Raw genomic sequence first — 25663 nt, 5'->3', positions numbered from 1 at the left:
ATTATATAAATCGTACTTTCCCCAATGATGTCAAATAAAAATTTATTTGCCCTTTATGATTTTTTTGTCATTCAATTGTCATTCTTTTTTTTTTTTTCGGCTAAGTTTCTTTATTAATCAGGGGTTGCCACAGCGGAATGATCCGCCAACTTATCCAGCATATGTTTTACGCAGTGGATTCCCTTCCAGCTGCAACCCAACACTTGGAAACACCCACACATTCTTGCACACATTCACATACACTACGGCCAATTTAGCTTGTCCAATTCACCTATACCACATGTCTTTGGATTGTGGGGGAAACCGGAGCACCCAGAGGAAACCCACGCAAACACGGAGAGAACATGCAAACTCCACACAGAAATGCCAACTGACCCAGTCGGGGCTCGAACCAGTGACCTTCTTGCTGTAAGGCAATTGTACTACCCACTGTGCCACCGTGCTGCCCTGATTTTTTTGCTTCTAAAGTAAAAAAAAAAAAAAAAGTCAGTAAACTTTTTTAGCAATAAAAATAAATTAAATCTGACATTGTGCCGTCTAAAAAAAAAACAATTTGAGTTTAATAATTTAATTTTTATCTCATTTTATCAAATTGTGCAACAAGTGTGAACAGTTTAATTTGATATAAAATGCCAAATAATTAAGTCCACCTTAACAAGACAATGTTGTCACCTGGATAACTTATTATAACCAGTTTTTACTGTTATTTTTTAGCAATTTAATGTGTCCAAATGTGTTAATAGATTATTAGAAAATCAAATACATATTTTCAAATCTTCTGACCTCTGCCAATAGCTTAATTTTTAGTAAAACGTTATGTAATTATAACAAAAGCAAAAGTTATAAAAGATCCATCTGATGTCAAGCTCATGGGTCTTTGAGTTGTCAGCAGGAATGATGTGCTGCCGCTGGTTTTAGTGGGTGCTGCTGTGGCTCCTGTGTGCCAGGTAGTATAAGTCAGACTGAAGGAATGCTGTTTATATGGGGGATGAGTCTGCCTGAGCTTCATCACACTCAACATCACCAAACACGCCTGCTCAACAAGCCATCTCCATGGTTATTAGTTGCTCTGTGATCCTTCATCTGTCAGAGAATTCACATTTACATTGTGTGCATTTCTTTCACCAGCTGTACACCAGATGCTGTATGTGCTGTTCCTGTTATTTTAAAGCAACAGCGCTATACTGATTATTCACAAAATCCTAAATGCACTTAACGATATATTCTTTAAAGTCATTGATCAATCAATAAGATGTCATTTAAATTATTGATATGTAAATTTAACATAAATTTTAAAATAAAAAATAACATAATTTTTTATTTACCCTACACTGTAAAAAATGCTGTCATGTTGTCCCAACACAAATTAAGTTAGCCTAATAGTTTTTTTTGTTTGTTTTTTACAAATTTAGGTGGATTGAACATAAAACAATTAAGTTAACATTAAACTATTAAACATAAACATAAAACAATTTTAAAAACATTTTAAATAAGTAGTTTGACATAATTATTTACACTTTTTTGTTGAATGTTTAGTGTAAAAAAGTACTATACAAAGTATTATGTACTATTATCATGGCAAAGTAGAGTTTAGTTATTAGAAATGAATTATGCAACATAGGCTCATTCTGAAAACATATCCCTATATACATTTCTGGAGATCGTGAATTATGTACACTATAAAAAAAAATCTGTTGATTTTCCTTTTTTTTTTTTTATTACATTTTTGTAATTTAATGTTTGTTATTTTACGGTAAACTTCAGATTTTTTTACAGTGTAGCCAGAGAAACATATGGCTGCATTTTGTCTTTAAAACTAACGCTACGAGGTGGTATGATGCCGTTCGTTTTCACACCACCAGCTGTTCACTTACCTCCATGTGAACAGCTTTTCTGCTGTTACCAGTTTGTCCAGTGGCTCAGAGGATTTGAGATGCAGAGCAGAGTTGACTGCGTCAACAGGGTTTGAGTCAGGCGAAAAACGGTTCCAGAAAGCGGGTAAGAGAAAAGCCAAAAAATAAAATAAGCAAGTAAATAATGGTGAGAATGTGGTCAAGTCTTAAAATGTGGTAAAAATCAGGCTGCTGTGAGGACTCTTCAGGAATGCTTTTGAAAACACTGTTAGTTGGGTTTAGGGAAGTCGGTGGGCGGGTCAATCGCTGCTTTTGAAAACACCATTGGTTGGGTTTAGGGAAGGAGTTGGTTGGGTCAGTCGATCAGTCAGTCAGTCAGTCATTCAGTCAGTCAGTCGAAAGGTCGGCTCTGGTGGATATACGCGAGAACAGCAGGAGCAAAAGGCACTCCCTAGAGAAATTTGAGATCTCAAAAAGCGTACAGAGCAGCCTCTGGTGGATTAACATGAGAACACCAGGAGCGAATGGCACTCGCAAGAGAAATTTGAGATCTCAAAAAGCGGCCTCAGGCAGAAAACTGCAAAAAAGGTAGCTCCTGGGACGTATTTGGCGCTCTCCAGAAATGTATACAGGGGTACATAATCAGAATGAGTCTGGGTTGGAGTTATTACAACTATTATGTTTAAAAATATGTTGAAAAACATCTCTCCATTAATCAGCACTTGAAAAATATTTGAGAAAGAGTTACTAATAATTTTGTAGGGCTGATAATTAGAGAGCTAATAATTTTGCCTTAAACACTACTCTAACAAAATATACATTTTTCACAAATTCACATTTTAGTCAGTGTCTTCTATAACTTGTGTTAAAATGTATGAATGTCATTTCCCTCTTGTTATTTTTCTGAGCAAAAATAATGACATTCATACATTTTTAACCTGATTTATAGAAGACACTTACTAAAATGTGATTCAGTGTAACAATAGTTTACATACAAATTATCTTGTCATTCAGAACAGGAATAATTTGACTCTTTTCATAGTCATAAATGACTCATTTTAAGGATCACAGTGCAGCCTGAAAATACTAATTTATTGTCATTTTTAATCCTTATACTTTGCCATTATCCTTCGAACCACTAGGTCTTACCCTTTTATCAGCATGAAGCTTTAATAGCAGTCCAAATAAGTGTGTTGTTTAATATTTACATAAACGTGACTCTAAATGATGATGAAACTCACTTTTTTTATTTACAAAAGTTATTTGAAACGTTAAATTAGACACTTGCTTTTAATATGCTTTATGTGCATATAATGTGAATTTAATTTTGATGCAGTCGCTAAAATGGGACATCTCATCTTTGATGCATGTTAAAATGGGAGAGATGCAGATTATGCCTCTGAAATAATTAATGTAGCTCAATATCATTTGAATATTTTCTCTCATATTTGTTGTTCTCATGTATGTAAAATGATGCTCAATCCTACAATATACTCGTCGCAGCAAGGGTTAACCATGCATTTCTCTTATATGGAAAAGGCAGCTTTGACATTTGTTCTATTAGAAAAAAAAGGTCTGATTTTTATGCATTATGAGCGTGGGCTGACGATGACAGAATTCAAATGTTCTGGGGAATGTACAACATGATTTGACTAGCCAAATGAAGACATGTTATTTCTGCCATAGTTATCTACACAAACACTTTTGCACAACCTACATAACAATACTCCTCTTTCTGCTAGCATCAAGGTGCATAGTTTTCAAACAATGTTTAAAAAAAAAATCGAAATCCTCTAAAATAAAAAAAATTCCGGTGTCAACAACCAAGAAAAATGTTTTATTAAAGGCACAATATGTAAGATTATTTTCATTGACATATCTAAAAACTACTAGAACATTGTTATATATTTTGCTGACTTTTGTACTTACATTCTCCCAAATGTCAGACAGAATGTTTAAATCCAGAAAAATAAACCATTTTAAATAGTTACTTGGACCGTGTCCTGTATCACACTCTCAATTTGGTTTGTTTTTTATAGAAAACGAGGAAACACCAAAGATGCTGTAATGTTTTGTGCTTATTATAAGCACAGATAAGCATTATAACAGAATCTTATCATGTATTTTGTATGATAGAACGGCACTGTTTCTTCACTGTTTCCCCACATGATCGCAAGCAGAAGAAATGGAAACGATGGACTGTGGCATATTAAAAGCTGCGTTGTTTTTGTGCCATGTCGCGCTCGTCTCTTAGCAATTGCTCCAGTGCTCTTGTTTCTTTTGCCTGCTTTCAGCATTACTCTGCTTCATATTATCATGATAAGTCATCTTGAATTCTTAGCTCATCCATGAGCATGGTTTCCTGTATGATGTAATGAATATTAATAACACACAATACACTTAATAACACACAATGTAATGGGTAACTTATACATTCATTCATTCATTTCATTCATTTTTCTTCAGTTTAGTCCCTTTATTTATCAGGGGTCGCCACAGTGGAATGAACTGCCAACTTATCCAGCATATGTTTTACACAGCGGATGCCCTTCCAGCTGCAACCCAGTACTGTGAAATACCCATACACTCTCATTGACACACATACACTACAATCAATTTAGTTTATTCAATTCACCTATAGCGCATGTGTTTAGACTGTGGGGGAAACCGGAGCACCTGAAGGAAACCCACGCCAACATGGGGAGAACATGCAAACTCCACACAAAAATGCCAACTGACACTGGACTTGAACCAGTGACCTTCTTGCTGTGAGGCGACAGTGCTAAACACTGAGCTACCGTTCACCCAGGTAATTTAATAATGAATATTAATAATTATTGTTTCTAGTAACTGATCCTGTATGTCATCGAGCTACAGGCTGCAGTGTGGACACACTCCATTTTTTACCATTCCATTCTCCTTTCATTCTGTTTAAGTATTTTAAGTATGTGTTAGGGATATCCCTTATTTTCACATCCAAATGTTGACAGGTATGCAGTTGTTTAACCATGTCTACAATTCTGGACTGAGAATGGTTTGTAATTGTGCTGCACCTTTCCTGGCTCATGTAAAAACACAACTGCAACTGTAATGTAGTGTAAAGTGTATTTATATGTCACATTTTATTGTGTATGGCCATACACCCAAAGCGCTTCACAATCATGAGGGTGGATTTCTCCACATCCACTTGGATGATGCAATGGCAGCCACAGGACAACGACATCAGTGCACTCACCACACACCAGCTATTGGTGTAATGGAGAGCCAGTGATACAGCCAATTTGGTGGATGAGGATGATTGGGAGGCCGTGATGGGTTAGGGCCAATGGAGGGAATTTGGCACTACGAGAAGTGCCATGGAATTTTTTAATGACCACAGTGGGTTAGGTGCTCGGTTTAATGTCTCATCTGAAAGACGCCGCTCAGTGACAGAATAGTGTCCCCTCCACTCTACTGGGGCATTAGGACTAACACAGACTGCAGGTTGAGCGCTCCCTGCTGGCCTCACTAACACCACTTTCAATCTTACACCAATCCAGTTTTTCCATGTGGTCTCCTATCCAGGTACTGACCAGGCTCAGCCCTGCTCAGCTTACGGTAGTCTTGGGCTGCAGGGTGACATGGCTGTGTACCTGACAGTTCTTAGAACTGTTTGACATAATAGTGGAAAGGTAGCTATTTTATTTCCCCATGAAACTGCATTGTAATAAAAACACTTTCAGTATTTTTTTGATTCACAGGTGTTTTCCGTTTATTTACAGTTCTGTATGGGACCTTGATCTCTGCTTTGTCAACTTTTGATGTTGAAAATTCAGCTGTACAGTTTAACAAAGTGACTTTTATTGACATTTCAGAAGTTTGAAATAATATAATGTATAAGAAATAACATATAGTAGAGAAATAAGTCAAAGTGAATATAAGTCAAATAAGTCAAAGTGAAATAACAGAAAATGTACTGGCAGTTTATTACAAGGTTTTTGTACGATGATATACACCTATCCAGACAATATATCACTTCAAACTATTAAAAATGTTAATAAAAGTCACTTTTTTAAACTTTTCAAGCTTGAAAGTTGTTGGAAGAAAGATTAAGGTCCCACAATGCAATTCAAAAGCATAAATAAACACATTAATAAAAACATTCATCACAAAATACGTAAAACTGCTAATTTACGGATATTTTTCAACATACGCTCATTCTGAAAACGTAGCCCTATATACATTTCTGGAGATTCAGAATTATGTAGCCAGAAGTACATATGGCTGTATTTCGTTTTTTCAAATGAACGCTACGTGGTGGTATTACACCGTTCCTTTTTGTGCTTATCAGCTGAACGCTTACCTCCATATGGACGGCTTTGCGGCTGTTAGCAGTTTGTGCAGTAGCTTGCCATGTTTGTCGGTGGACTTGAGACGCAGAGAGATGACCACAACGACGGGGTTCGAGTCCGGTGAAGAACGGCGGATGAGACAAAAACAGAAACCCAAAAATAAAAGAAACAAGTAAATAACATGGTGAGAATGTCGTAAAAATCAGATGAGGGCTTTTCTTTTTCTAAATGGCTTTTTAAATTCGTCGCTTGGGTTTAGGGAGGGCCAGGGTGGGTCAGTCGATCGGTCAGTCAGTCAGTCACTCAGTCAGTCAAACAGTCAGTCGACAGTAGCCCCTGGTGGCTTTACGAGAAAAGAGCAGCCACGAATGGCACTCGCGAGAGAAATTTGAGATCTCAAAAAGTGTACAGAGCGACCTCTGGTGGATTCGCGAAAACAAAAACTGCAAAAAAAAAAACATACCTCCCGGGACATATTTGACAGTCTCCAGAAATGTATATAGCGGTACATTTTCAGAATGAGCCTGGGTTGATATTTTTACAGTGTGAGTTATGGAAATCTTTTGGAAGGAATTTTATGTTGTCCAGCTAAAAGTAAAATATTGCAAATACAAAGTGTTTAATTTCTGTCTTGTGTGTGTGTGTGTGTGCGTGTGTGTGTGTGTGTGTGTGTGTATGTGTGTGTGTGTGTGTGTGTGTGTGTGTGTGTGTCCAGATTGTTTTCTACACAGTGATGAAGACTCTTTACACACTGGGACACAGCCTTTCTCTCATCGCCCTCATCACCGGCAGCACCATCCTCTGTCTCTTCAGGTTGGAAACAGAGCCTTAAATAGTTCCAGTAGTTGAATCTGCTTTGTATTACTCTACACTTTGTGTGGATGGATGAGCCTGCCTTATATTAATTGTAATCATCGAGGAGTTGAATTTGGCAGGCTTCTGAACGACTATATTTTAAACGTTTTGACACAGAGGATAAACATTTTGCTTGGCGCAGAGCTTTAACCCGATGGTGTTTATCTAGCTGGAATGAAATTATTAATTTAAGGAGCTGTCTAGAGATGAGATAAATGGAACAGCGCTCAAGACGTCCTTTGCATTCTTCTCACAAACTAAGCATGAGCACAATTAAAATAGAAAGAGGCCGTGTTTATTTGTTGTTCTTGCTTTATCAGAAAACTGCACTGCACCAGGAACTACATCCATCTGAACCTGTTCTTCTCGTTCATACTGAGGGCCATCGCGGTGCTGGTCAAAGACACCATTTTGTTTTCTCATGAGAATGTAGAGTGTACTGTACAGCCATCTTTGGTGAGTGAATACATCTGATCAAATAGGTGCAAGTATATATTAATTCAGTCAGTCAGTCAGTCATTCATTCTAAAAAAAATTCAAGTTAATAATTAGCAAATAATAAATTGATGATAAATAATTAATAAATAACTAGTAATAGGGTGACGCAGTGGCGCTATAGGTAGTGCTGTCGCCTCACAGCAAGAAGGTCGCTGGTTCAAGCCTCGGCTGGGTCATTTGGCGTTTCTGTGTGGAGTTTGCATGTTCTCCCTGCATTCGCGTGGGTTTTCTCCGGGTGCTCCGGTTTCCCCCACGGTCCAAAGACATGCGTTACAGGTGAATTGGGTAGGCTAAATTGTCCGTAGTGTATGAGTGTGTGTGTGGATGTTTCCCAGAGATGGGTTGCAGCTGGAAGGGCATCCGCTGCGTGAAACATATGCTGGATAAGATGGCGGTTCATTCCGCTGTGGCGACCCTGGATTAATAAAGGGACTAAGCCAAAAAGAAAATGAATGAATGAATAAATAGTAATACTTATTTTTTTTAATTTATTAGGCTAAAATACTTACATAAATAAGAAATAAAATGTAAAAATTGAATGTATTATTTAGTTTTAAATAAAAGTACAACAAAAAATAGTAGCACCAAAAGGCTTATATAGTACAGTATTTTAGATAAAAAACTTAATTCAATTTTTTACATAGTACTAAACAAGTTGGCATAAAATAATACAAATAAACAATTAATAAATAAAATTATTATTTATTTAATTATTTATATGCTCAGTAAAACAAATAGTAAATCAAATAAAAAGTACAGTTAAAATATAAAATACTTTTATTTTATATTCATATTTTACTCATAATGATGTATATACTTCATAATATAGTCATATAAGTAATAATAAAGCAATAAGTAAAATAAAAATACATAAAATAAAAAGTACAGTTAAAAATACAAAATACTTTTATTTATATTCATATTTTACTTATAATTATGTATATACTACATAAAATGTAAGATACATATAACTACATATAAGTAATGATATTGTAATAATAAAATAAATAAATTGCTAAATTAATACTTTACGATGAATGATTTAGGATTTTCTCAAAGAAGTCAGTAAAAAATGATCAAACACAATTTAAATGCAACACAGTCTCATTTTGAAACTGTACCACCGTATACATTTCTGGAGAGCGCGAATTAAGTAGCCAGAGCTACATATGGCTGCATTTCGTCTTTAAAACGAACACTACAAGGCGATATGATATCGTCGACAGCTTCTGTTTCTTTTCGTGTTCATTAGCTGATGGTAAAACAAAAGGCAAAAAATAAAATAAACAAGTAAATAGCAGGGTGAGAATGTGGTAAAATCTGAAAATGTGGTCAAATCAGGCAGCTGCGAGGGCTTTTCTTTTTCTGCATTACTTTTGACAACACTGCCATTGTGTTTAGGGAAGGGGGTGATCGGGTCAAACGGTGCTTTTGAAAACACTATCGGTTGGGTTTAGGGAAGGGGGTGGTTGGGGGTGTCGATCGGTCAGTCAGTTAGCCTTTGATGGATTTATGAGAGAACAGCAGGCACGAATGACACTCGAGAGAGAAATGTGAGATCTGAAAAAGCGTACACAGCCGCCTCTGGTGGATTCTTGAAAACAAAAGCTTGCAAAAACAGTAGCTCTTGAGATGTATTTGACGCATTTTCAGAATAAACCTAGGTTGACGTTCTCTGTGCTTCTGTTTAGATGGGTTGCAAAGCCAGTCTAGTCATCTTCAACTACTTCATCATGGCAAACTTCTACTGGTTGCTGGTTGAAGGATTGTACTTACACACCCTACTGATGGTCATTTTCTCCGAGAACAGACACTTCATCATTTACCTCCTGATTGGATGGGGTAAGTCTTCATTAGAGGCACTTACACTGAACTTTGTAAGACATTTGCTTTCTCCCAAATCATTTGTTATCCTTCAGAATGTGTTTTTTTCAGTCTTTTAATGCTATTCATGTCAGTGTTTTTGCATATAAACAGGTAGTTGAGTAAATAAAGGATTATTTGAGCCTCCGATTTTCCACTTCCCGCTGCATTTGATGCTTTAGCTTTCATCCTGTCTGACATGAACACGTGCGTGCATAGAAAATGATCCGAGAACACACACCTCTTCACGGTGTAGACCTGAATGTCTCTTCCTTAATTCATTCAAACACTTCTGAATAGATGTCGCTCACCACTCGGAGGAAAAAACAGCGAAGGGAACAGCATGACGTGCCATCGGTCTTGTTCAGTCTGTTTGTCTTACATTATGTATTAGTTTGTCTTTGTAGTTTGTTTGTGTCCCTTGAGTCTCCAGGCGAGAGAAAGGAGAGCGGGATCTTTATTCATTTCTGGAGAAACAGATGGGCGGGGCTTATTAGACGCATCACATCAACACTTTATTAAGCTTCTCTTTCATCGTGACAGTGACGACTAACATGGCCTCTTTAATCATGTTCTGTTTACCAGCATTTCCTCTCCAGCTCTACTAATGTGTGGAGAGAGTGACCCTCCTCCTGCCTGTTTTTGTCTGTCTCTCTATCCATTTTTCTGTCTATCTCTGTCTCTTAATCGTTCTGTCTAACTTTATCTATCTATCTATCTATCTATCTATCTATCTATCTATCTATCTATCTATCTATCTATCTATCTATCTATCTATCTATCTATCTATCTATCTATCTATCTATCTATCTATCTATCTATCTATCTGTATATCTTGTCTGTCTGTCTGTCTGTCTGCCTTTCTTTCTGTCCATCCATCCATCCATCCATCCATCCATCCATCCATCCATCCATCCATCCATCCATCCATCCATCCATCCATCCATCCATCCACCTTACTAGCCATCTATCTTTCTGTTTATCTCTGTCTGTCTCTTTATTAGTCTATCTATAGATCTATCTATCCGTCCGTCTGTCTATCCGTCCGTCTGTCTATCCATCCGTTCGTCTGCCTTTCTATCTGTCCATCCATCCATCCATCCATCCATCCATCCATCCATCCATCCATCCATCCATCCATCCATCCATCCATCCATCTTTCTACTTTACTAGCCATCTATCTTTCTGTTTATCTCTGTCTGTCTCTTTATTAGTCTATCTATAGATCTATCTGTCCGTCCATCCGTCCGTCTGCCTTTCTATCTATCTATCTATCTATCTATCTATCTATCTATCTATCTATCTATCTATCTATCTATCTATCTATCTATCTATCTATCTATCTATCTGTCTGTCTGTCTGTCTGTCTGTCTGTCTGTCTGTCTGTCTGTCTGTCTGTCTGTCTGTCTGTCTGTCTGTATTCAGTTATAATTACATTGATTATACGTGAAAGAATGCTACCAGTATGTCTTCTGATATTTGCTCATTCCCTCTCCTTCCCCCCAGGATTCCCCACCGTGTTTGTGATTCCATGGATTGTGTGCAGGATTTACCTTGAGGACACAGGGTGAGCAGTCGAGCCCAGTATAATCAGACAGTGACAGAGCTCACACAAGCCTCTTAATAGCGGATATTTAAACCTGAGAGATTAAAACGAGGCAAAAGAAGATGAAACGCATTCCCCCGTTTGCTACCGCTGCTAAGAAAGCACTTGTAACTCTTTGATGTCTCCTCTTAATAGATGCTGGGAGAGGATCGACACTCCAATTCCCTGGCGCGTGATCAACTGGCCAATCATGGCATCTGTCATTGTGAGTATAACCTCACACCAGTACTTCTAAACACACAGACCAGCCTCATACTGTATGCATTATGTCAGGCAGGGAGGGATTCTGCCAGCAAAGCAGACGAGGGGATGTGCTGAGTCTCACAGACACTTTCCATGTCCTGGATAAGACATGAACGCAGGCATGTCAGGAAGAGCAAGCAAACACGCTGTCACAAGCGCCTTTCTCAGCACACGTGCCAGAGCTCTCTCTCTCTTGTGCCATTTCCATTTTGCAACCCCTCACCTGCAGAAGATCAAATGTTACTGGACAGCGTGATGGCTGTGTTTGACAGCTTTGCATCCAGGTCAAAATGTTCTTGTTTCTCAGCCCTCCAGAGCCAAGACTGCAATAACAACAAAAAACGTCATAGCTTTGTTTTTTTTCCTGCCAAACGTGCTCAGTTCTGGTATTCCACGTGTTTGGATCGCTCTCTCACAGAGCATTACATACCAAATTGTCAGTGGTAGGGGGAATCGTTGGCCAAAATGTTCTGTTTGTTTTGGTTTGGGTTTTTACGGCGGGATTAATTATGAGGAACAGAAGCAGGTGCCCTCTTTTGTTTTTACTATCTGTCTGATGGATTTAAGCAAGATGGAAATTAAGGACGATCATTTACATTAGAGTTTACACGTCTCACAGACTATGTGCAAAACAACTTTTGGTGCAATCAAAGCATATAATTTGTTTGTTTTAAAGAATTCTCAAAATTAGAGCTGCACAATATTGGAAATATCTGATATTGCGCTGCTTTATTTTTATGCAATAAATATTGTGATATGAATACAGTTTAAATAGCTCTATTTGATGGTCCCCATTTGATGGGGAGTCTAAGAGTCTTCAGGTACAGACATAGAATAATCACAATGCAAAAAATGCTTTTCTTTCATTGCTTTGTCTTGTTTCTAGTCCAAATATTAAAACATTTATAGATCAAGTAAAAATATTGTTTAGTTTTCACCGTCAGAACAAACAAGTGAAAATGAAAAGTTTTTCCTTAAAACAATCCAAGTAAAATAATCTTGTTTTTGCTTTGAAATTGAGATATTTGGACTAGAAACAAGACAAAAATAATATAATTATACTATTCCTTATAAGTGAAGATTTACAAACTAATTTCCAGAAGAATATGTTATTTGATTGATCGTGGCTGGTCTCCCATCCGTAATCATTAGTAAACCACTCGGATGAATCCAAACTCACTATATATAGCCCGTCTAGCATTACTCCCTTATCTTCATTTTTTGAAGAATCCCTCCATTTACCTCTTTTCCTCCTTTATCAGAGGAGCTCTTGAAAACTACCTGATCTCGTACCGCCTTACATGCTCATCTACCAGGTGGGAGTCCTGGGCTCAATTATCTCCGAGCTTAGGGTTCTGTCCTGGGACAGCATGCAATACCTGCTATTATTTTCAAGCAATATCTAAGTGTGAACTTTTGAAATACAGTGATTAAATACAATTCTGTAGCTTCTTGTCAACTATAATTCAGACTCAACACTGCATATCTTTGCGATGTGACAATTGTGGATGCGCACATTGCGATATCTATGCTGAAATTCTATATTGTGCAGCAATCATACTCTTATCACACTTTTAGATACCAGATTAACAAATCTCTGCAAAATTAGAATCCTGGACAACAAAATCAGTCATATGTGTGAATTTTTAGGAAATTGAGATTTATACATAACCCGAAAGCAGAATAAACTTTAAAAATGGAAAAGCTTTCCATTTATTTATGTAGAAACACTCTTCTCTCTATATGCACAACACAATTTCTTAAACACCATGTTATAAGGACTTACAAAGAAAGACCAATGCTTTCTTGCAAATGCACAGTATTGTATAATATTATATAAAGTAGGGCGACATGGTGGCTCAGTTATTAGCACTGTTGCCTCACAGCAAGAAGGTTGCTGGTTCAAGTCCTGGCTGGGTCAGTTGGCATTTTGGCCCACAGTCCAAAGACATGCGCTACAGGTGAATTGAATAAACTAAATTGGCCATAGTGTATGTGTGTGATTGAGTGTGTATGGATGTTTACCAGTACTAAGTTGCAGCTGGAAGGGCATCAGCAGTGTAAAACATATGCTTGATAAATTTATTCCACTGTGGCTACCCCTGATGAATAAGGGACTAACTTAGGAAAATTAATGAATGAATTATGTCAAGTACTTGTATAGTCTGTCTTATGTGTATAGACAACTATTTCTAGAATATGTAGTTAGACTACCACTCAAGTAAGTTGGACAAAAATGGAACATGATCTTTAGTATTCTTTGCTTAATATTCTTCGCATTCACGGAAAAAGCAATCATTTTTTGGCTATTGGTAAATTATACCAATGTAATTAAAGACTGGTTTTGAGGTCCAGAGTCTCATTTACTCAAATTAATGCCATTCTGAAATTGTAAAAATGTTTGGAATGCAAATTAAGGTATTTTTTTATGAAGTCTGAGAAATTTCTGTCCTTCAACGTCTATTGTCCAAAGACTCAGAGAGAAAGTTTAGCAAAAAAAAAAATCCTCTTTTTTTCTTTCAAGCTTTTTATCACCCTCATGTCATTCCAAACCTGTACGAACTCTCTTCTGTGCAACATGAAAGAAGACATTTTGAAGATATTTTTGTCCATACAATGAAAGTCAGTGGGGTCAACACCGGACCCATTTGGCTTTCATTGTATAGACAAAAATAACTGAGACATTGTTTTCTTTTCCACAGAAGAAAGAATATCATATAGATTTCCAATGACTTATTGTACAGCCTCCCTGCATCCATTTCTTTCTTAAAACTCATCTATGATCATTAAAATGTGGTATTTGTGAAACTTTAATATGCATATTTATTATTTTCAAGCTGACAAGACGTCATCATGACATCAAATTGACGTTGTCGGGATTTGGGGGCCCTCAGCAATTCTAGCCATAGGGCCCAGAAGTCCTAAAATGCACCCTTTTTTACTTTTATTTCATTTTTTATTTATTTAGCTGTTTTATATATCACTCAAACTTGTTTTGTAAGTTTTATCTTAATGCAGTCTCTACATTTTAAATGATGATTTTAAACTAAAAATTTTTTTTTATAACTTTGACTGCTGGACTGCTCCATGATTGGGGACAAATTTGTGCTGATTTTATTTTATAATATTATTATTACATAATATTACATTATTATATTTATTACATTTTTTTTATTCATTCATTTATTTTCTTTTAGGCTTAGGGCCCCAGATTTCCTGGGGCCGTAAACGGCCGCTTACCTGGCTTATTGGTTAAATCCCCCCTAGACATTGTACCCCAATGCCGTGGGGATGTTGGATTGTTTGGAAATGAAAATCAGGTTGATGTCACAACCCTATGTCAGGCAGACGTCCATGTCCAACGTCCAACCAAAAAAACACCTAAAATCAACCAAATATCAACGTCCTATTATGTTAGACCTTGACGTTGTGTGGACATTATCACTATGACATCTATCAGACGTTGGATTTTGGTCACTTTTCAACAAAATCTAAAATCAACTAAATATCAGTATAATTTGATGTCGTTATTGGACGTCAAAATAACGTTGGCCTTGGATGCTGGCTAGACATTGAATTTGGTCACCTGACCTAAATCTAACCTAATATTAACGTCTTATGAAATTGTGTGCCTGCTGGGAGGGGATTTTAAACCACATTTTAGTACACTGCAGCCAGAAATTTACTAAATGACAGTGGTAATGACAGTGACAGTTTTATTTTTGGTCGAACTGTTTCTTTAGGGCAACAGCTGCACATTTTTCATATGTTAAAGTATGTGTGTGTGTACAATAATCCTGTAATCTGGTTCAAGTATTACAGAATGTTTTGAGAAGTTCTTGTGTCAGATCCAGAGAACAGGACTCAGTGTTAATGTTTAGTCTGGATAATGTCATTGTATAAAAGAGGAGTGATATAAAATCTTGTTCTCTTCCTTTTCCGTCCTCTACAGTTAAACTTCATTCTGTTCATCAGCATCATTCGAATCCTGGTCCAGAAGCTGAGATGTCCTGACGTTGGTGGAAACGATCAGTCCCAGTACAGGTATTGCAAATGGATGCAAACTAATAGCATGACAACAGCCACCATTGGTTGAACCTGCTTCCATGCTATTCAGGTCATCACTGAGATTGTCCTTTTAAATTTATCAAGAGCTGCTATTCTAGCATGAAGCTCAGCAAGATGGCTGGAAATGGATGGCTGCTTTCCATTTTTATCCCAAGTTATCTGTTGTACAGTGCTAAATGTGTTTGCATTGAAATAGGGGTGAAATATTTATGTCAGGATTTGTAGCTGTTTTAGTTTTTGTTCTGCTGAGAGTGGAACGTTTTACATCTGAGTGGCCTGTTGCTAATGCGTGAGAGGCTCTGCTCTATTTTAATGGTTCTCCCAGATACTCTTTTCTATTTTTGTTTGTCTAAAGATGAGTTTGGAGATCTCCATTGTGTTAGGAAATACAGTACATCTTGAGAAAGATTGCCAAGCTGTCGTAACTCTCCATATCACTGTTCCTCCATCTCTAATCTTGTTCCTCCTCTTTGTTTCTTTAGGAGGTTAGCCAAGTCCACACTTCTGCTGATTCCTCTTTTTGGTGTCCACTATATTGTGTTCGTTTACATCATAGATGGAAATGGAGAGATGGAAAACTATAAAATATTCTTTGACCTCGGTCTGGGATCCTTTCAGGTGAGGAAGATGCAAAAGAAGAGAAGATGCATTTGGTATTAATTAATAAGGTTTGGGGTCACTAAGATCATTATTCTCATCAATAAAAAATTATGGTTTGTTCGGTACTCATCAAAAATAATATGTTATTTCAATAAATAATGAAATTCTTTGTGTTCGAAAATAGTTGTTCTGAATAAATGTTACATTTATTATAGAATACTGAAAAAAGTATCACTGTATTAATAGTAAATTAAGTTTCAGCATCAGCTAGTTAACAAATAACATATTACAGAATGTTGGATTCTCTGAATGCAGACACTCTTTTTTATATTTCTTTATCTTTTTTATTTATACACTCACCGGCCACTTTACTAGTATTGGGTTGTACCCCCTTTTGCCCTCAGATTTGCTTTAATCCTTAGTGGCATAGATTCAACAAGGTACTGGAAATATTCCTCAGAGATTTTGGTCCATATTGACATGATAGCATCATGCAGATGCTGCAGATTTGTCTGCTGCACATCCATGATGTGAATCTCCCATTCCACCACATTCCAAAGGTGCTCTATTGGATTGAGTTCTGGTGACTGTGGAGACCATTTGAGTACAGTGAACTCATTGTCATGTTCAAGAAACTAGTCTGAGATGATTCGCGCTTTATGAAATGGCGCATTATTGGAAGTAGCCGACAGAAGATGGACATGGTCAGCAACAATACTCAGGTAGGCTGTGACATTGACATGATGCTAATTTGGTACTAATAGGCCCAAAGTGTGCCAAGAAAATATCCCCTACACCACCACCACCGGACTGAACTGTTGGTACAAGGCAGGATGGATCCATGCTTTCATGTTGTTGATGCCAAATTCTGACCCTACCATCTGAATGTTGCAGCAGAAATCAAGCCTCATCAGACCAGGCAACGTTTTTCCAATCTTCTATTGTCGATTTTGATGAGCCTGTGTGAATTGTAGCCTCAGTTTCCTATTCTTAGCTGACAGGAGCGGCACCCGGTGTTGTCTTCTGCTGCTGTAGCCCATCTGTCTCAAGGTTCTATGTGTTGTGTGTTCAGAGATACTTTTCTGCATACCTCGGTTGTAATGAGCGGTTATTTGAGTTTCTGTTGCCTTTCTATCAGCTGGAACCAGTCTGGCCATTGTCCTTTGACCTTTGCCATCAACAAGGCATTTGCGCCCACAGAACTGCCGCTCACTGGATATTTTCTTTTTTTCTGACCATTCTCTGTAAACCCTAGAGATGGTTGTGCGTGAAAATCCCAGTAGATCAGCAGATTCTGAAATGCTCAGACCAGCCCGTCTGGCACCAACAACTATGCCACGTTCAAAGTCAATTAAATCACCTTTCTTCCCCATTCTGATGCTCAGTTTGAACTGCAGCAGATCATCTTGAACATGTCTACATGCCTAAATGCATTGAGTTGCTGCTATGTGATTGGCTGATTAGAAATTTGTGTTAATGAGCAGTTGGACGGGTGGCCGATGAGTGTAAATTGCACCAGTCTTAGATCACTTAGAAAGTGAGCCTTTTGTTCTTGAAATGGGATGGACACTTAAATTGAAACTTTAGCTGGAAACAATATTGAGTATAAAAGTAGTAAAACTATTCTTTAAAAAATAATCATATTTCCCAAATATTACAGTTTTATTACTATTATTTTCTGATTCAGTAAATGCTTCATCGACACTTCAAAAACATGTAAAAATGTTAGCGACTCTCAAACTTTTGACTGTTTCTTTGTTTTATTAATGTTGTGCCACATTGACTTTCTGTGTTCTTTCCACAGGGCTTGGTGGTTGCGATTTTGTATTGCTTTTTGAATAGTGAGGTCAGTCTGCATTCTTATTGATCTCATTAACGTATCTCAATTTGGATCTGTTCCAAACCCTAGTGACCTCCTTACTGCCTACATAGACATAGGATCTCATTAGTGAGCAATTTGGAGCACTTTGTATATGCAGAAACACACAACATAGAGCTATGGAAGAGTATGACATAACATATTGGGTAAATTAAAACCATTGATCAACTCAACAATTTATGATTAATTTTATTTAATCTTGTCCGCCGTTATTTGATTTCCGCTGAGCTTGCAATTGCAATGCAAACTAGGATAAGCTTCTCTGAAAAATATTTGGAGCAACACATCCTTGGAGGTTTGGTTTGATTAAAACAAGTTTTGGTGCAGCTGTTCTGTTAGTGCGATTCATGTGATTCAAATGTGAATGTAAACATCTGAACAATGAGTACATTAATATGGACATTAGTAATTGAATGATTTGCCTTAATCTGAATAAGACAATAATATTATTAAGGTGTTTACATGAGTTGATTTTTAAATGTTTCTTTCATGATCCCATTTTACATGTTATAGCACATAATTTGATTAATGTCATTGCGTCACCACACTATCCACATTTCTTCCGGAGTTTCATTTTCATTTTTCAACTTTACTGCAGTTTGACACTTTCACTTTCATTTAGGAACATTTCATGCATGCCCCATGACAAATTAGATATTTGATGCGAGTATGAACTGCTGGAAGAGTGTAGTTTTAATGGAATTTGATACCGCACGCCATATGGGAAAATCCCAGCATTTCACGATGCAGGTATCTGTGGTCCTTCACTGCCTCGGTAGGATCAGAAAATAGTGTCAAACAACTGTGTGTATAGACTAACCTGTTGCCAAATACGGTGAAAATCCTACACGACGGTAATAGTTTGATTGTGTTGTTTACATGTCAGTACTGCACTTCAATAATGCGACTAAAACAGCATACTCCACGTGTCTTAATTCGATTCTGTTTAGTTTGATTATGACCTTAATGGAATGAAGATAGTCAAAAATCGCTGTTTACATGGTAGACCCTTAATCGGAGTATGGTCTTAATCGTATTAAAATCGAATTACACTTGTCCATGTAACCGTATTCAAAGTGTGTGACCAATGAACAAGCAGATGAGACTTCTGAAAATAAGAATCTCCAATGCAATCTCACGGCAATTCACACCTTTTTAATTTAATGGCTAATTGGTACGATCTCATACGTACAAATTAGTATGATTTGCTTATCCCCCAATGACATCTGGGTTTAGGGGTGGTGTTTGGTGCCACGCCTCCTTTTAAAAATCATACGACTGAACTTGTATGAATTCGTATGAATTAGCTACTAAACTGACAAAACAGAGAATAGTTATATTACCACGTAAGATCAGGCTGGAATCTTGATTCTTTTCAAATGAACCTTACTGCAGTAAAATATGAATCCCAAAGTCATCTAAACAAACCAAAACAGGACATGCTGTCAAAAGATATGATCCTAATAAGCACATCTGTTTTTTCTCATCATATTTGTTGTCTTTAGTTTTGATAAAACTATATACGGTTTAGCTAAGCTCGTTGTTTTGGTAAATTCTGTCATAATAATTACATAATAAAAGTCTTTGTAGGAGTTTGAGATTTGGTCTTAAAATGGCTGTGAACACTACAGGTCCCTATCATACACCCAGCACAATAAGGTGCAAGACGTGTTTGGCACGATTTGTTTCTATTTTCAGAACAGTGCAACCCTAATTTTCACATTTGCGCCACGTTGTTTAAATAGCAAATCCATTTGTGCCACTTTGTGGACTCATGGGTGTTCTGGTCTAAAAAGGAGGTGTGTTAAGGTGCATTGTTGGCGCGTTGCTATTTTGAAGAACTTAAATAGGTCAGTTTATTCATGACCATTTGCATTTGTATAATGTTATTATTATCATTAGCATTATTTCTAATATGTATATTCATATTTGTTTTAATTAAAACTAGTTTAGATTTGTCCACCTGTTGGGTTTTGGAGCTATATGCATCACCATATGGGGCATAGGGTGTGTGTTTGAATATAATGTGGACAAAAAGTTTTTTTTACCACACTTTGTTATTATTGTTCATTTATTGGTTTGCTGGAAATTAGAACTGAATTTAGAAATAGTTTTGAAACAAATCTTTGCACTTAACAAACAAAATAAAATATGTAGGCTAATGATGTCTTCAGTGGAGTGCGTACAACACCATTACCAACACAAAGCAAAGATTGAAAGTAAAGAATAAGAGGCCGAATGGAGGAGGCTTGTTCTTTGTCCTCGCGCTGCAGATGGTCTGTTTAACTGTTATCTCTCCAGTGAAGCGTTTAGCTTTCCACTTACAAAGTCCGCCATGTAAATAGCAAATGCGCCATAGCGTGACACAACTGACTCCTAAAGGGAATTTGAGATTAGACTCTGATTGGTTTAATGCATGTTATGCTCAAAACACACCAATATCTTATTAAGAGAATAAGCTCAACCCTGTTAGACCATGCGCCGGGGCGCAGAGCATATTTTCCATCCTTAAAATAGCAAAAGTGGATTTGAACACGGCCTTAATGCTTTCGTGCCATGCACTTTACACTTTACGTCTAGACCGTTAAAATAGAGCTCAAAGTGATTGAGAATTAGTATTATTTTTTTTATTAATGTATTTTGTTACAGACCGAATGAACCTAGAGAAATCAACTACAAATGTTCACACACACATAAAAGACAATGTGATTAACGGCAAAAATGACTTCCTTATTATGCAGTAGTTCTTATTATTCAGTTTTACTTTTGTAATGTGACATAATTCTGAGTTAAAGATGACATTAAAGGACATAAAAAATACAAGGAGGACACTTTTGGGCAGAAACTCTATTGTGTAATCCAAAATAAAGTAATTATATAAAATTTTAACATACTTAGATTACAGTTGCTTTTTTACTGATTACATAATTACTTATGATTAATATTTGTAAATCATCATATCTAGTGGCTTTCACTGATTATATTCATAAAAAAGTGACAAAGAATAAAACAAAGCTTTGATTCATGTTAATTCAACAACCTTTTGTGTGCCAACATTAATGCTAAAGTCTATGCTAACAGATGTTGTATTTGCCTCATGTTGCAGGTCCAGAGTGAACTCAAGAGAAAGTGGCGGAGTTTGCGTTTGAAGCGCTACATCGGCCGCGACTACCGTCTGCACAGTTCCTCCATATCCAGGAACGGCACAGAAAACATGGCCCAATTCCAGCGAAACACCAGAGCCCAGTCTTTCCTGCAGACAGAGACCACCGTGGTGTGAGACATCCAGAAGCAGCGCTAGATGAATCACGCTCGCTCTTCACTGCCCTCGGCTAACGACTCAGTACTTTCCAAAAGCTTTCCACTGAAGAGGACAAGGCTTTCTGAAGCATGAGATTGACATGCAGGAAAGACACATCGAGGATTCAAAAGACCATGATCCAAAATCTCGTTTGACCACCAAAACTACAGTTTAAGCCAAACCTCTGACCGAGACGCCATTGAAAAACACAATCTCTATTGAATGCAGATCACCTATGTATATGTTGCTTTTGTAAATAATTTAATGGCATTAGTGTCAGATTATGTAATGGTGTTATGTAAAGGCTACTTAAGGCCCAAAGCAGTTTCTTAGACGCTTTATGAAGACGCAGCTCCATGCTATCAACATGAAAACACAAGAACATGTCTTGGATGAAAGAGAAAGTGGGTCACCTCTACGGCAAACCCAAATGTGACTTTTTTTTTTAGACATTATTGCCAGAGGCGTCTAGATTAATTTCAGGTGAACATGTCTTACTTTAGATACACACAGACTCTAAGCTGAACTAAAAACACAGATATGAACTCAAATGTGAAGCGGTGATTGTAAGAAAAAGCAAAAATCTGTCCTCTGCAATGTTACATAATGGCATCATGTCATTATGCAGCCTGTTTTAATTCCTTCAGAAGAAAGCCACAGTATGAACCGACCGAGATATAAGGATATGTATATTCTAGCATGTGAATGTAATTCATTTCTTCGTTATTATGTCAGGAGATTTATGAATGAGTTTTAATGACCAACATGTGGCATAAATGTTAAGCTCGGCCCTCAAAAAGATCTCCAGCGATAAACCAAAACAAGCCTCTGCGTTATGAGCTCTTTTATTTCATATCCAGCTGATCAGTAATTTCAGCAGAAGGTGTCAACGGTGTTATGTTTTGCTTTTGTGTTGCCTGGCCTCACATTGTCACGGGGTCGGAGGACCGTACACTGCAATGAATCCTGCAGCCTGTGCTCTTTTCATTCAGCTGAAAAACAGATAATTAATCCAGCAGACTGTTGGACGCAGATTTAGGTCAAGTGAACTGACAAAAGCGAGTGCATGAATGTGGCATTTCAGTGTGAGCTCTGTTCTCTGTTATTGTCTCAAGCAGATTTGAACTGCGCTGCACCAGCTGTATGATCGTTTTGGAGAGGAGATGGGATCTCTTACAGCCCGGCCTGCAGAGCGAGAAGTCTCCCGGACACCACGTGCCAGGTTGAGCTCATCTGAAGTGACACAGATGCCACGGGCAGGGGCATTCAGCATCATTATCAGACTGTCAGAGGGAGGAGAGGAGACGGAGCTTTAATTAGACCTGGCACAAAGGAATTGTGTGTTGTCTGAATGAAATACCGCAGGAGGGTTTCCGGGTTTGCTGTGGAGGACGGTACGTGGAAAAAAGTGATGTAAAAACTTAGATGTGTATAAAAAGAGGCCATAACGTTGTGCACTTCTCTTTTACTATTATATTTAATCATCTGCAATGTTTTAACTGAAAAATTGTCCTTAGTTTTTGCAGAATGTTTCTTGTAAACTGTATTGAGGTGTTTTTCATTAAATGTGGAAGGTGTTTTTAATGGGTTTTCAGTCATTCTCTGCATTTAGTTGGTGGAGATTCTCTGTTAACATCTGTATTTTAATCAAGGGTACTTCAAATAGAAACAAAAATGGTGTAGTTTTTGTAGTGTACTATGTGTGCTTATGAACGAAAGTATAAACAATGAATTTTGTGTGTTCGCGCTTAAATTTCTAAAAATAAAATTAGCTCAGTTAAAAAAAGTGTTGACATTTCATAGATTTTATACACATTCTAAAGGCCTTTTCCCACTACGGAGTATAACTACAACACTTAAGGCCCCAGAACAAACTAAAAATAACAATTTCGAACATAATCTGGCCTTTTTTTTAGGGGTTTTCACCTTTTTAATGACAGGATAGTGAAGATTAACAGACAAGAAAGTGTGGGGAGCAGAGAGAGGGAAGGATCGGCAAAGGACCTCAAGCCGGGAAATGAACTCGGGTCGCCACGAGCACCTGAGTGTTATATGTCAACGCACTAACCCCTAGGCTATTGGCGCCGACAATCTGGCCTTTTTTTGACATACATTGTATCTCATATCAATGCAACATAGGCTCATTCTGAAAACGTAGCCCTATATACACATTTCTGGAGATCAGAAATTATGTAGCCAGAAGTATGTATGGCAGCATTTTGTCTTTCAAACGAACACTATGGGGCGGAATGACGTCATTCCTTTTCATGCTAGCAGCTGATGGCTTAAGACACTGTGAAGAGTTGACCACGACATCTGGGTTCAAGTCTGGCGAAGAACGGTTCCAGAAAGCAAGTAAAGTAAAACAAAAGCCAAAAAATAAAATAAACAAGTAAATAACAGGGTGAGAATATGGTAAAATCTGAAAACATGGTACAAATCAGGTGAAGGCTTTTCTTTTTCTGGATTGCTTTTCAAAACACTGTCAGTTTGGTTTAGGGAAGTGGTGTTTGGCAGGGATTGATCGGTTGGTCAGTCAGTCAGTCGACAGTAGCCTCTGATGGATTTACGCAAGAAGAGTAGGCGCGAATGACACTCACGATAAATTTTAGTTCTCAAAGATTGTACATAGCAGCCTCTAGTGTATTTGTAAAAACAAAAACTAAAAAAAAAACATACCTTCTGGGACGTAATTGGCTCTCTCCAAAAATGTATGTAGGGCTACATTTTCCGAATGAGCCTCAATTGAGGTCAGACAGAAGAACAACATCCAACACAACAGCTATGTTTCCATCCAAAGACACAAAATAAATGCACAAAAAGGGAATATCGCATAAAAGACGTGTGAATAAAGCAGCCTTTCCATCCAAATAGAGTCAAATAGAACAAAATGGTCACTTCCTGATTAACTGGTGCCAAATATGAAAAGTAAAATCAGAATTTGCTGTGGTAGAAGAAACTGTGAATCTTTTCTTTATTTATTAAATGACTGGCACCTAAGAAGACAAATGGCGACATGAAATGAACATGTGCCTGGTTTTGTTTGAAGGCGTGAGATGCGGAGAACAGATGCTCTTGACAGTTCTGGAGGTCATTAATAATATAATAACATCATCACTTGATCTCTTACAACAAAATCACACGACTTTTTTAATGCGCATACTGGAATTTGGTCAGTAAAAGTGTTTCCATCGTAGTTTATGCGCATCTTTTCTTATTGAACAAAACGTTTATCCTACACAGTTATGCACATTTTTATGCACATGCATCAAAATTGATGCGCATCTTGCTGTTTCCATCAACCGTTTTCTATGCGCATATTCAAAATGCGCCAAAAAAATAGGTGGACGAAACATAGCGATATAGCTATGTTAGAAACATGAATACACTGAAGGCTTGAGTAGCAGAGCTAATACCAGTGTCTCCACAACTGTAAGATTGCTCCTGAAGGGATCTTAAAGATTTGAAGGGGGTCACACACCAGACAAAAGATGATCCATTTGGTGTCTGTCAGAAGCAAATAGAAAACAATATGATGTGCCATTCCCCAGTGGCGCTTCTTGTAGAGAAGCCTGTTTGTCAGATGTTTATGAAATTGTTCTTCTCTCACAGCTGCCATTGTTGATGTCTTTAGGGGTACACGTAATTTACAACCCCACCTACTGTTGCACGAGGGTGTTGGAAGGTTCGAAAAGAGGATATCACTCAGTCTTTTTTCCCCTCAAACCTTAAAGAATAAAAAAGAACTTAATTTTGAAATATACCGGGGCCTTTACTATAGAAATTCAGAATAGGGAAGTCCACAGCACTAATATAACAGTAATGAAGAATAATATAATATATATTATATAATAATAATAATATATATAATAATAATATATATTCCATTAACATCTATTAAAACAAAACATCCCAAAAAAACTGGACTGTTAGCTTTAGCTGTCTTTGGCTAAGTGTTGCAGGCTTGGCTTTATAGGCATTGATAGTGAGCCTAACCAAGCAAAAAAAAAATATTTACACATCAAAATGTTTACTTAACAAGGTTTGCATCATTTGAGAAGCTTATAGTATTGCTAAAGTGTGCTAAAGTTAGATTTTATTTAGTTGATTGATTAAAAATGTGTGCATGAGTTTTAATTCTACACACGTACTATAGACTAAAGGATGTTTTTCGTTAGTAGTCATGAAGTACTTATTTAAATAAGTACATTTGTAATTTTATACAGTAAGTAATTCATAATTAAGTAAATAATTCAAAATATGCAGGTTCAGATGTAGCCTTTGAGTTAATGTTTGAACAATATAAAAATTAAGTGGAGACACGTCATCTATCTCTTCTTAATGAGCAGTGTCTGGTCTATTGGTGTGGACGCTTGTTATATGTTATCAGTCTTGGTGTGAAGGGGCATTAACACAACTAAAATTATCCCTGCTATAATTAAAATCTATTTAATACTCCAAAATAATTAGAAAGCGCGATGTAGATAAGGTTGTAAAGGTTTGTTTTTATGATCCCAGTTTATGAAGGAAACAATAAATGAGCTTCTAAATAGGGAGCAGTGAAAT

General features: G+C 37.1%; 2 protein-coding genes across 2 annotated transcripts in view; one reads left to right on the top strand and one right to left on the bottom strand.

Annotated features, from left to right (window-relative positions):
• Window positions 1-22681, top strand: part of vipr2 (vasoactive intestinal peptide receptor 2) — a 66090-nt gene extending 43409 nt beyond the window's left edge. Inside the window, exons 5-13 of the mRNA XM_056450942.1 lie at window positions 6900-6997; window positions 7360-7495; window positions 9229-9379; window positions 10907-10967; window positions 11142-11211; window positions 15202-15293; window positions 15800-15935; window positions 17722-17763; window positions 20903-22681. Coding sequence (XP_056306917.1) covers window positions 6900-6997; window positions 7360-7495; window positions 9229-9379; window positions 10907-10967; window positions 11142-11211; window positions 15202-15293; window positions 15800-15935; window positions 17722-17763; window positions 20903-21076 — 960 coding nt within the window. The 3' untranslated portion in view covers window positions 21077-22681. The remainder of the gene's footprint in view (window positions 1-6899; window positions 6998-7359; window positions 7496-9228; window positions 9380-10906; window positions 10968-11141; window positions 11212-15201; window positions 15294-15799; window positions 15936-17721; window positions 17764-20902) is intronic.
• LOC130218066 (uncharacterized) overlaps window positions 21436-25663 on the bottom strand; it is a 28616-nt gene continuing 24388 nt past the window's right edge. The window contains exons 7-8 of the mRNA XM_056450099.1: window positions 22275-22380; window positions 21436-21456 (exon numbers count right to left, since the gene is read on the bottom strand). Of these exons, the coding sequence (XP_056306074.1) occupies window positions 21436-21456; window positions 22275-22380 (127 nt within the window). The remainder of the gene's footprint in view (window positions 21457-22274; window positions 22381-25663) is intronic.

Source organism: Danio aesculapii, chromosome 24, assembly GCF_903798145.1.
Source record: "Danio aesculapii chromosome 24, fDanAes4.1, whole genome shotgun sequence".
Classification (NCBI taxonomy): Eukaryota; Metazoa; Chordata; class Actinopteri; order Cypriniformes; family Danionidae; genus Danio; species Danio aesculapii.
Note: the sequence above shows the minus strand (reverse complement) of the source record. Positions and strands in the feature narration are given on the sequence as shown.